General features: G+C 40.9%; 1 protein-coding gene across 1 annotated transcript in view; it reads left to right on the top strand.

Moving 5' to 3' along the window:
• The window catches only part of DACH2 (dachshund family transcription factor 2), a 138351-nt gene extending 130195 nt beyond the window's left edge, over positions 1-8156 (top strand). The window contains exon 12 of the mRNA XM_010077088.1: positions 7277-8156. Within this exon, the coding sequence (XP_010075390.1) occupies positions 7277-7314 (38 nt within the window). The 3' untranslated portion in view covers positions 7315-8156. The remainder of the gene's footprint in view (positions 1-7276) is intronic.
• Positions 8157-12928: the final 4772 nt, after the last annotated feature.

The following is a 12928-nucleotide window of genomic DNA, read 5'->3' as shown; positions in this document are numbered from 1 at the left end:
TGGTTTTTTTTGTTTGTTTTGTTGTTTGTTTGTTTGTTTGTTTGTTTTTAAATCTGATCCCAACTACATGATTCTTTAGTTTCAACAGGTTTTCCTTTTTGGTCGGGTAATCCTGCTGGCGTGTGAAGGTGTGATGAGTCCAGCCAGTTTTTTCACCAGGCACTTTCAGCTGATAGAAGGGTTTCTGAAAAGCTCTCTGTAGAACTTGTTTAGATTTCAAAGTGTTTCTGTCCTGTAGCACCATCTCCTTCAGTTTTATTTATGCAGATACTGTAATATCTTCTCCTCTCTTCCTTTGATTACAGTTTTTTACTTGACAGCTGCTGTTGCCCTGCTGTCCATATGAATCTGAGCACACTCCCTCAGTGCCCCCTTCATTTGCTGCCTTTGTTTTTTGGGCCCTGGGAGGAGGAAAGGTCAAAACACACGTCCCCAATACAAAACTCTTTCCAGGCTTCCAAAATCTCTCTCTATTGCACATAAAAAAAAGGTTTAGCATCAATGCAGACCTTTCTTTTTCTGTTGTCAATAGCTCTGCTGGACAGAAATCTATCATTCACGCAGTGCCTTTCCTTTGCAAGTCAATTAGTTTCACTGCCACTATCTCCTTAAGATGGTTTAAAGGAAAATTACAAAAATACTGCACAGCCACCTTTCACAGTGATTAAGTCATATCATATTTTATGCTCACTTCTTAAAATGATTTTATTAACACAAGCTGTTCATATATTGGGATTCTGATCTGCATTATAAATCTGTTCCATTTAGTTGACTCATTTTCTCTATGCTTTGTATATTAATTGAATGGAAATTTTGTGCAGACTTAAAAACTTTTTTGCACTTTACAGTCTAATACCTCCATCTTCCATATACCTGGTCCAGCAGAGCTTGATCTGAGAGAAGCTTTTTAGCTGACAAAATAGAAAAGTACTGGTTGCAGTGGTCACGGAGCCCCCTGCGTGGCTGAGCGGTGCGGGAGAGGCTGATGCACGCACGCAGCCACCCTTCTGCTCTTGCTCCATAACTCACCCGTGGGCCAGCGCGATAGTGCAGCAACCGTTTTATCAACCAATCTCCGCTTCACATAAAGTAAACATACTGGGTGTCATTAAGTACACCTTCAGATCAATGATTTTTGCAAATGACATTCGAGTAGTGCATTTTTGCTGATAAAAGCAAATTAAATTAGCACAACTACAAGTATGCTGATAAAAACTAAAACCCAACAGCAGCACCATTAGCTAACAAAGTAATATTTTCTCTTTACTGCTTTCTGCCATTTAGTTATTATCCTATTGGAAATCTAATTATAATCCTTTTACTCCCTAGTCAAACTTCACAGTTTTTGCAAGCTTAGCACTGACAAGTGATTTCATTACATTTGATTGCCCGCGCCCAGATTGACTGAACTTCACTCCGAGACCTAAAAGCCCTCTCAGTTTCTCAGATTCCCTGTTTGCACATTACAGCAACAGCTCCTTTAATTAATTAGCATGAACAGCAGTAACATGAACTGCTGAACAGAAAATAACATCATTTTATGATCGCAGGGAGACTTCTCCTTTTGCATGTTTATACCTTAGTTAACTTTTGTATTACGATATTTCATGGTTAGGGGATGTTGGAACAATCAGCCAAGCAATATTATCTTAAAATTTTAAAAAATAGATGTTACCATAATACTTGATGATAACAATTTACAAAAAAAAAGACAAGACTCTGAATTTCAAGAAGGAAGCAGCAGCACAGGCAGACAGATCTTCCTGAGGTGGAAACGTGGTTCAGAGGAACCGTGGTTCACTGTACCTGCAACAGGAGGGTGACCGGGGCAGCTGCTGCTGTTTGGGAAATTACCTGGCACAGATTTAGCACAAAAACTCTGAGTAACTGTGAATAACTTTTTATGTTTGCCACAGATGGACGACTGCTGAAATTTTGAACATATTTTGGTTTTTATTATTTAGAAAAGTGGGCTATATTTTTTTCAATATTCTGATATAACCAGTCAGTTTTCACATCCAGCCTACGGTAAAAAGGGCTCAAGGGGGACAGAAAAGAGAGGGATAGTATTTTTAAGAGGTTTATATATACCCCACTTTTGTTTCTGTATCAAATGGTACCTCCAAATGCCACAATCCACTGAAACCAAACACACTGTGGAATTTCAGAGTTCCCTACAATTGTAAGAGACAAATTCAACACCTCGGAAATTATAATGCTATTGCCTTGGTCTTGCTTTAACTGAAAAAAAGTTCAAGCACTTGCAGTTTTATGTAAGAAAAGACCAGAACCCTGTGACTGGAAACTCTTGGGACTAAACTAAAGAGAGACCTGATATTTTCCTTGTGAGCGAGTTCTTTGCTGTCTTCATCGTTGAGTCTCTTCTTCCTCCTGCCCAAGCGTGTCCTGCTGTGGATGCTCTGAATTACTAAACCTCGAAGTTCCTTTGTGCTGTATCATGTTGCAGTGTTTCTAGAAAAACTTTCAAAGTTTGTGTGTAATGACCGGGCTGTCATCTCCATGCACATGCGGCCACGCGCTGCTGAGAGCCGTCCCGTCAGCTGCTGACCACCAGCAGGGTCCTCATTGGGAACCAGCCACGAGGTTACCGCGCTGGCTGGCTGCGTGGCTTGCCCAGGGGGGATACAAATGCAGGGCTTTACAGCTCACAGCCGCTGAGCTTAGTCTCAGTGCTATTTGTACTTTTGGTACGCAGTGTTTTTCTGGGTCTCTGTAAGCACATACATACACACACGTAAGGGAGCAAGCTGAGATTTTGTGATTTACGGGAAACAAAGGTGGGGAGCAGTTTCCCCAGGAGACCGTTGAGTGTGAAGGTCCATACCTTTCTATCCTTGCAGAGGGCTGAAACGTTTATTCAATAACTCAGTGTCAGTAGGCTTGAATATTTCCTAAGCAGGAAGCACTGTGTTACCTCCCTGTCTGCTCAAACTGACAATGGCAGCCCAGCGGCTGCACAGTTTGTATTCACTGAATGTATTCTTGTCCTTGACTATTGTTACTCATTAGAAATCCTATTTTCTGTACTAGTTTTTGTACAGAAATCTATTAACGTGGATGTGGAAATATTTGACAGAGTCAACTCAGTGCTCCTAAGCAAAAAGTAGGGGGGGCAGATAACCCCAGTGCTCACCTCCACCCGTGGGCGTTGGGTGCTGCATCCTGCTGCTGCGGGAGCCGGGACCCGGCCGGGGAGAGGTTGGGTGCTGCTGGAAGGGAACAGTTTTGCTGGACAACAAACAGGCAAAGAAGTTGTTTCTACTCACTGTTGTTACTCAGCTGTATGACTAGCCTGAACCATGAGAACTGGCTGCAGGCCGGGTCTTGTCACCAAGCAATCCTGTTCTGTGTTTTTGTCGTTGCTGTGGTGCTTACCCCAGCAGCAGGGGCGGGATGCAGCCCCCTTCCAGGTCAGCCAGCACCACTGTTTGCCAGGAGCTTTAGGGGAAGCAGGTTATTTGAGAGATTTCATCCACATTAGAAGATAATGCACACCATTTTCTGTTTGTTTTTTTTTTTTTTTTTCCCTCTGCAAAATGAGAGAGTAATTCAAACTAATTAGCCCCAGCTTTGTTAGTTAGATTTATTACTGTATTTTCCATGTGTTGCTGCAGCCAAAGCTCAGCTTGGCTCTGAGCTGACTGAAACGCTGACTCTGTTTCCATCGCTTAGGAAGGGCGGAGAGATCAGCTCCTGTCCGGTGTGCTTATGGTATCACCCAAGGCTCCGATCCAACCCCTCAAGTCGGAGCTGTGCAAAGCCTCAGAGTCCCCTGAACGATCCTGAGCTGTGGCTGGTGGGTTGATCGCAGCCAGCCGGCTGCACCCCGGTGCTCCCCTTCCTGCACTGGGTTTGCACACCAGCGTTACTGGGGCACGCTTCTTTATGCAAGTTGTGAGAGCACACATGGAAGTTTTGTTTTAAAGTACTTTTATGGAAATACAGCTGAATTACTGCCTTAAACTAAATCTATTACTAACCAAACCTCACAAAGGATTCAGAAACATCAGAGATGCTGAATGGGCTGAAAAAAGAAAAAAAAAAAAACCACAACAACAAATATGCAGATGATAATTACTGCTTTTGGATTTGTCCTTTATACACACATTAGAACCTTGAAAGACAAAGATGAACAATTATATTGTTGCTAAAAGAGTGTAAGAGATGAATGTATACCCTGGACCAACAACTCGGGGAAGCCAACACCATCCTGAGGGAAAATTCCAGTTATTAACATGGGCTCTGGCTCACTGAGAAACTGAGAGATCTTTACTTGTCTTATACGTTGTGAAGGGGAAAAAAAATCCTTTCTAAATGTCTTGCTTATTAAGCCAGTCATGCATTTCACTGTAGGTTGTAAAGCAGTATAACATGCACAGGGGGCTCATAAGCATATTTTAGTGTTAGGGAATATCATTTATACAGTTTTTATATTGTCAATATTACCCCTAGAGAATGAGATTAGGCTTTAAACTACTGTAAATCCACGCTTTTGCTCACCTTTGTATAATTTCATTTTTTAATGGAATGAAGCCCACATAAATGAATATTTGATTAAGGGATAAACCTAATAAAAGAATACATTTATTGCACACAGATTTATTCAAATCTTTGCTGTATAATACAGTAAAATGCTGTAAAATGGTGTGCAGCTTGCAGTCAGCAAGACTGAGGAGATGGTGAATATTCTTCAGAAAGATAAATTTGACAACATCACATTGTGTTTGATGTGTAAGTGGTAACACAGATGCTCCTCACACTTTAATTCCTCATAGGTGGTTGCTGTATGATGTTGTTAATGCCATGGAGTTGAGTTTATTATACAGCAACAAAAAAGTATTTTAATTTCTGAAGAATAATTGAGAGCTTTATAAAAAAAGGAAATATTTAACTGTGCCCTTTGTGTTTACTGATCAATAATATCTCCTGGGTGGCTGCACTGTCCTTGAGCTTTGGCATTTGCTTTGTCTCTTACAGGTATTCCAGATACTTCCATTGAACTTCCCTTGAGAAATAAAGGGAATAGGCAGGAAAAATTGAAACCTGTTTCAAAGTTTAAATAGTCAGTCCATCAGCCCGCAGTACCCTCAATGACCACCTCTTACCTTAGTTGGAAAAAACAATTTTTAAAATACAATAAAAATATCAAGAATTAAATATATATATTACTGATCCTTACTGATGCCATTCTTGATAAATCAGCTCCTCCCCTGAATGCATGGCTGGATTCCTCCCGTCCTCTTTGTGGAGTCCTTGTCACCAGTGCAGCACCGGAGACGCACACCCGTACGTGGGCTCGGTCTCGCTGTCTGTCTGTGCAAATATCAAACATCCAAATGCATCAGAAGATGCAGCTGACGCCCAGGGGCCATTTAATAGTGAGTTATGTCCCTGATTTCTGCTGCCCCCCTGGGAGCTGGATGGAGGAATCCACCAGGCGTGTCGGCAGATCCCACCCCGTGCGGTGGCTGGGCACAAGATCCGTTTGTACGTCTGGCGCCAGAGCCCAGGCCCTCGAGGAGAGAGATGGGCGGGAGCGGTGCAAGACGTGTGATGCTTTGGCTGCTCCTGTGCAGAACACCGAGCCGCTGCGGTACTGGCTCACAAGACACGCTATGGCAGAATTTCAACCCTGCCTATGAAGACTATTCATATGATTTTTTGAGGGCAGTCATGCTGACCTGCAGCTTCTGGCATGGCTGCCCTTTTTAGAAGCACAACTTTAACACAGGCTGGATCACCTGCGGTGGGAAGAAGTCATGTGCGCCTTCCTAATAATCAGGAGAAAAAACAAAACAAACCCCACGGAGTTCAATATTTGCATTTCTGCTTGCCCCTTCCCCAAGATCTACCATTTGTCCTGCTGAGTTTAAGACAATAATTTTAATCAGCCAAAAGCCTGAAACTGATTTTATTCCCTGCTTTGGAGGTTCCCATGCTCCCACACGTTCCTCCGGAGATGTTCTGTCCCTGGTTCTTCCGATTTTATTCTTGTTTACATCCAAAATACGTATTAAGTCATCCCTGTTTGGAGAGGCTGAGCCTCCTTAAAACCACAAAACATTCAATTACTAATTAGCTGTTTCCTGTTCCTAATGAAGTGAACATGTCGGATTTGGATTAAAATTCAGCTACTGCTCTCCTCTGTTTATAGTTCCAGATGTTTTTGTTTTATCCGGGAGGTTACTTTGACAGCTACTGCTAAATGATAAATCACTCATATTATAGCTGAAATGCATTTTGAAATTGAAATGTGGCAAACTTGGAGATTACTCCAAGGATCAGTGTCAGTTAGCAGGTCAATACTTGTTCTTTCCTTACGAGCGCTCGGTATTGGCATATGTAAAACAGTAATGGGATGGATGTCAACATTATACAAAATGCTTCTCAGTATTATCATTTTGCTATCATCTTCAAGATCAGTACTTGCGGGTTGAGCTGGGTGAATTCATGATTCATCGTATAATGAACAAGAATATGGATTCTTGTTAGCTTTAGTTTCTGTGGGCAGTTTTTAATATTTATTTTTTCTCTGGGCTTAATGTGAAAAATCACACTTGATAGGTACTATATCTAGGAATATTTTTATGAAGGAAATAAATGGCTTTCTACTTACTTGCCTAAATGAAGAAAAATAATTTTAGAAGTAATGTGGCGGTTTCTGAATGAAAGAACAGCTTTCTGAGAACAGATACTATTTACTTCTCTTACATTTTTTATTGCAATGCAGTTTTGTTATAACACACTGTTCCCTAGAAGGATTTGTGCACGTACCTATGGTATGTTGTGAAGCTGATGCCTTGTTACTTGGTCTGTCTTACAGAGGCATGCAATCCAGCACAGGCTGCCTTCTGAAAAAAAGAAAAAAAAAAAAAAAAGAAGGAAAATGTGTTTAATTAAAAAGAAGAAAAGTCAAATAAAAGTATTTATGGTCTCTCTCTGGTCTTTTAGCCCAGCCAAGCACCCACGCCTGCGCCACCGGGTTAGGAGGTGCTCAGTGCACTGAACCTGGCTCGTTCCTCGGGATACCATTCGCCTCTCAAGGGGTTTGCGGGGCTTTGGCAGCAGGTGCCTGTTTCCAGCCTAACGCGTACTCACACGAGGGATCATTATATCACTTGCAGGGCTGATCATTTGTCTTGAGGGGAAAAAAAAAAAGTTCACAAAGAAATAAGGAAGCCCAGCTAAGTTTCAATTAATTATAAAATATGTAACTAATTGACCTTTTTTTCTTCTCCTTCTTTTTTTTCTCTAGAAAACAGAACATACATCAAACCTACTATTATGTACTGAAGGAAACACCTATTGCTGAAAAATGTATAATGATCATTCTTTGAAGACTATATAGTTCCAGAAAAATGTCCCTTCCAACCTTTGATGCCTTCAGCACTGGGTGAAGAACAGGATTTGTAGCATGAAACTTGAAGGACAATTCCAAGCAATTCACTGTTGCTGCATCGAAAACTGCCGTATTGTCATTAAGAAATATTGAGACTTTTTACAAGCTTACCATACCAAACCAAGCCTGTTGCAACAGATCATTTTTAGGTCCCCGGAGATAGAAAGGAGTTTTAGTATTTTTAAGCACATACAGGAATTATACCCCCCCCTCCCCCCCAAAAAAACTTTTTTTTTTTTTTTCTAAGGAGGTAGCTATTACTGTATAGCAATGGCACAATGATTTTAAGCCACAAAGGTCCTCACTGGCTGTACATCATACCAGTCCAGTTTATCACTGAAACTGTTCAACATGGAGCTGTTTCGATTGTGTTTATAAATTAAGCTTTGTTTACTGAAGCAGATACTCGATATATATTACGTTTTAAAAAGAAATGTGTGTACATTTTTTAAAAGAACGATGTAAAAATTGTCCTTTCATTAGACGACCGATACAAAAGTGTGAGCTAAACCCCAATAGCTGACGTCATACGAGGGTTATAATTGATGCTTTTTTTTATGCTCAGTTCAGCTTGGCTTTTGGTCTTTTAAGATGAAAAAAATGAATATGCAGTAGAGTGTTAGATAATGGAAACTTTTAAGTATGGTTTCTCTGTTGTACCATATTAAGTTAAAGTACACATTCTTTGTTAAAAATGTTCTTGCTAAAAATACAGTATTAAAATTTTTTTGTTTGACTTTGGAAATCTTTTAAGATTTTTTTTGACTGTGAATTCCCATAGTTATTGTACTAATGCAAAACAATATTTTGCACTATTAAAAAATACTTGAAGAAATTACTTAATAAAGAGGGTGGGTTAGTATTAAGCATTTTCCTAATTATTGTATGTTACAAATTCTGAACTCTGGAACTGCAACATTCCTTTCTCAAAATACTGAAAGCTGGTTTGAGTCAAGTGGAATTAAGTAATCCCCTGTTCACCCTTAACTTTCATTCTCGGGTCAAGGGCACAATGCTTATTGACTTACAAACTCATATTCATATCCATGTACTTACCTTTACACACACACCCTGAATTAAATCACTGTCACTTAAAACCTTTAAATAGTTCCATGGGGAATATATTTCCTATGATTATGTATACTACTGTCTATAAGCCCAGCATTCAAAATTTCATTTCTTTTTATCACTAGATTTTTTTTTCTGGCTAACAGACTTTTGCCAACTTTCCAAATGCAGCTCCAGCCCATGCTCTGTAATACAGCAGAACAGACTCAGCTGATCTTTCATTCCTAAAAGAAATACTTTGATTTAACTAGGTCTCCACTGAAGAAAACGTTGGCCAGTTTTACAGCTGATCAAACTGACTTTCAGCATAGTCTTTCAATGTACAAACATAGTTTCTTCCATATTATTTTTATTGCATTCTAATAACTGCATTAATCATATTGCTATTGATCAATCAAACTGAATGAGTAAAACACTGCAGCACCTGAACTTAAATTCTGCCCTTGACCATTTATGAATTTTAGTTGCTCTTCCATCAGGATTCTCTGAAATGAGGGTTGGGCCTCATTTCTAAGCCTTATTTTTAAAAAGGACTTGAAACCATCCTTGGGATGCTGTGGCTTTTCTGCCTGCCTGACCGAACTCTGGCACCGCTCCCGTGAGTGGCAGGTTTGGAAGCACGCTCTTTGATGAGTTACCAGTACCAAGACTTAGAGTAACTAAATGTTTCAGTCTTTGAAATGGAAGCATTTTCCTTTAGTCTCCATAAATGCCATTTTAGCTTTTTTAATTCCTCAATGACTGATCTACATTTCTGAAGGCTGCATTGATGGTGGGTTGATGAGCACATCATTGATTTCTGATTTGCCCTTCCCGGAATAGTTTTAAATGTCAAAGTACTGGCAAATGAGATTTAGGGAGCTGATAAACTTCAGAGACTGAATCTGCTGTTAAGTCCTTGTTAGATAGCTCCTGAGAAATATTGACAAACCCAGACACGGAGCTTTATTGTGTCAGCCCAACCTAACGAGCACACTTACCAACACTTGCTGCTGGAGCAACGTATTAAAGCCAGAAGAAGCAACAGGTTTGGCCAACTGCAGCTGAGTAGTTGATATAAAAGTGCACATTTCAAGTTTTTTATATTACATGTCACTTTCTGTCATCTCAGTAATATTCCAAATGACACCTTCCTGAATAAGGATCTGGCTGAGCATTACACTGACCCAAAACCTTTTACGTAGTGGTGCTTTAAATGGGGGAATGATCTCTGCAGGAGTTTTTTGGAGAAACCAGATCCTCCAGGGCAGAGCAGAGCAGGGCAGTAGGCAACGCAGCCTCACCGCACTCCTCCTCACGTGAGGCAACGTGCTGAACGCCCCGCTGGCTGCACCGCTGGGAGCCCGAGAGCCACGTCACCTCTTTGAGATTTTTTGGCTTTGGGTTGTTGGGTTGTGTTTTTTTTTTTCTAAATGAAGATGCCCGAGAGGAGTAGGACTGTGGCTCTGCCCATTTCCTCAGCACCTCCTAAAAGCAGAGGGACACCAAGAATTGATTTTGATGATTTGGGCTACAGAGCTGAGCTGGGGTGGGCGTTTGCAGGGTGGGGGGACACTGCTGAGGACCCCACAGCCCCTCTGCATCTGCCTCTGTGACAGCGCCAGTTTCCTACAAAGCCTTTGAAACGGCATCACGGCCATCCAGGTGCGAGGAGCTGGGCACAAGGTGAGTTAATGGACGATGTGTTTCAGCAATTTTACAAATCGTGTGTAATGCAGCCTGCTATCATAATAAACTCCAGCAGAATCAATAGTGCCCAATCTCCATTTCAACTCTGGATCTATAGCAGCACGCGGCGAGAACGCTCTCCTTCAGAAATGCACGGCTGGGCATTGAAAGCTGGATCCTGCTTTAAGTAATTGCTGGATACAAGTAAGTGGCCCATTAATATATTTATTTACAGGATATTTTTGGTAACATAACAAAATGTGGGCTAACCGGAATTGGTAGGAATTCCCTTCATGGCCCCAGCTGCTCTCCACAACCTCTCCTGTGCCTGTGTGCACAGACTCAGCCCTAAAATATAAGCGGGGTAATGCAGCTGGCCCTGGGCTGAGGAAGGATTTCCTGCTGCTTCTTCCTCCGGCGGTACCGCAGCATCCTGCCTGTGCCGCTGTTCCTTGCTGGGGTGAGGAGGGAGGGAGAGGGAAAGGAATTTACACATTTTTTTTTTCTTAAAGGCAGTTCATGTGCTACCATCATTTGTTATACATCATACTACAGATGTTTAGGCACTTGTAAAATCACCATTAATAAACATTTTTACTTCAGTTCTGCCTGCAAATAAGGGTGTCTTTGATGAGTTGAAGCTGGAATGGAAGGGGAGAAAAACAAATATTTTTTAAAATGATTAATTTATAGCTGAATTGTGAATTACTGCAGTTTGATATTTGTACATCAAATAAATCAATTGAAATGAGCCAGTTCAGTGTCAGCACAGCACAAACGCTGCAGCCTGCTCCCTTTCCACTAGCCCATCATCCATTTCTGCTGCTGTTGGCCAGCTGATGCTGGCATCTTAACAGAGCATCGTTTGCATGAATGCTGGAGCGTGGTCATCTAAGGTAGGGAAAACACTCTTTTTGGAGCTCATTTTTTAAAATAAAGAACAACTCCCATTATATATAGATTTTGGCTGGTCAGAGGGATGGTGGAGACAAAACAGCCAGAGAAGTGGCAAGTTCCTATTGAACTATACAAAACTGGCCCAGCTTTGCCTGGAGCTTTAATCTCATTACTACAAGGGCATGTGCCTGAAATGAATTTTCCCCCCATTCCACCAAAGTGGCCAAATAGAAAGGAAAAACCATTGGCACTGGATGAAACAAGATGAATTACCTAAAAAGAGAAGAAAGAATAAACAGGAATGAAAAATAAACTTCAATTCACTCCAGTGCCAGCAGGATTTGGCATTTAACTTTAATCATATGTTTCATTCTGTATCAGGAAGAAATACCTGTTTCGCGTTTCCCCTGACGATTCCTGCCATTAGCTGAGAGTCTGTCTATTCCCAGAGCTGTGCTGCCATCAGTTGATGATGCTAGGGCACTTGCCGAGCTGTTTTGGCAGGAAAAATGTTCTATCATTCATCATATTATTATGAAACATAATATTTTGCTCCATAGACGAGTCCAAAGTAGTTCCATATAAATTGTTGCATTCTCTCCCTTGGTGTCAGTTGGTTGGGAGCAGGGGCAGAGGGGAACCACATCCTAGAAGGTAAGAAAATAGACAAAAAAACCCTAGTAACTTAAATAAGAAGGAATAAACTCCCTATTGGATTTTTTTTAATAGTTCTATAAAGCTGGTGAAGACAGAAACGGTACTGAGAGATTTTTGGTGTCAGATCAGCGCTTTGCATTTTATGTGATCATTTACACCTCTGCAAAATAAGGATTTGATAGGATTTGACAGCTGATTTATTAGCATTTGACACCTATATTACACCCGTTGAAATGACTCTACAATGTGCAAAGCAGTGGAAGAAAATCACTGATTCCTTTCAGGGCTTTTTCCTGCTAGTTTAATACTGAGGCTCCGTTCCAAAGGAAAAAAACCAAAGTTCCTCACACCCTGATTGTAATTCTTTAGTTCTTCTAATATTTATTATGTTCTGCTCATACTAATTTGGAAAAAAAAAGAAAAGAAGAAAGAGAAAAGCAGTTGTGTTTAATGTGCAGACCTGATTCCCAGGCACTGGCTCTGAAGGCAAATCAAACCCAGGCCACGCTCACCAGGAAAAGGAGGGCTCTGCTGTTGTGATGGGGAACGCTGCCGGACTGAGACTCTGGGTTTATAACAGAGCTGGTAAGTTAATTGCATATTTTGATAGTAAATAGTTTTTCAAATAAACAGAAATTTTCACCAAATGGAAGTTCTGGTTTCACTGAAATTATTTTTGGCTTCTTCAAAGCAAACCCTCAAGAATCTCCAAAGCCACAGTGTTGCTTTTGCACTCTTTTGAAGACAGACTCTGCTCAGAATCGACGTAAGAAAGAGGGAGTGGACTTCTCAGGTTTAGAATGATTAAAAATAGTTGTACCCACTAGAAAGAGGGAGTGGACTTCTCAGGTTTAGAATTATTAAAAATAGTTGTACCCAGTGGAAAAAAAAAATCAATGTCAGCAATATCATCTATGTGCATAAAAAGTTCCTGGAGCTCTAAGTTTAGATAAAGAATAAAAGACCTTTCCCCAACCCAGGAAATCAAGGCCAGTAAGAAGGATGGTGACCCCAGTAAAAGGCTGGGCTAAATGATGTACACAGTTCGTCAAGTGTGTAATTATTTGCAATGCAATTGCCAATGTTATGTGTTGACAGGATGTGAGATCTTAATGAAAATAGTAATACTGCTTGCTCCTCTGGTACCAGCCCCGTTTCCAAAAGAAAAGCCTCTCGGATTTCACACATCGCAGTCGCTTTTCCAGCTAAAAGGATGCG

This window comes from Pterocles gutturalis, unplaced genomic scaffold (assembly GCF_000699245.1).
Source record: "Pterocles gutturalis isolate BGI_N339 unplaced genomic scaffold, ASM69924v1 scaffold19678, whole genome shotgun sequence".
NCBI lineage: Eukaryota > Metazoa > Chordata > Aves > Pterocliformes > Pteroclidae > Pterocles > Pterocles gutturalis.
This window is presented reverse-complemented; position numbering and strand designations above follow the sequence as displayed.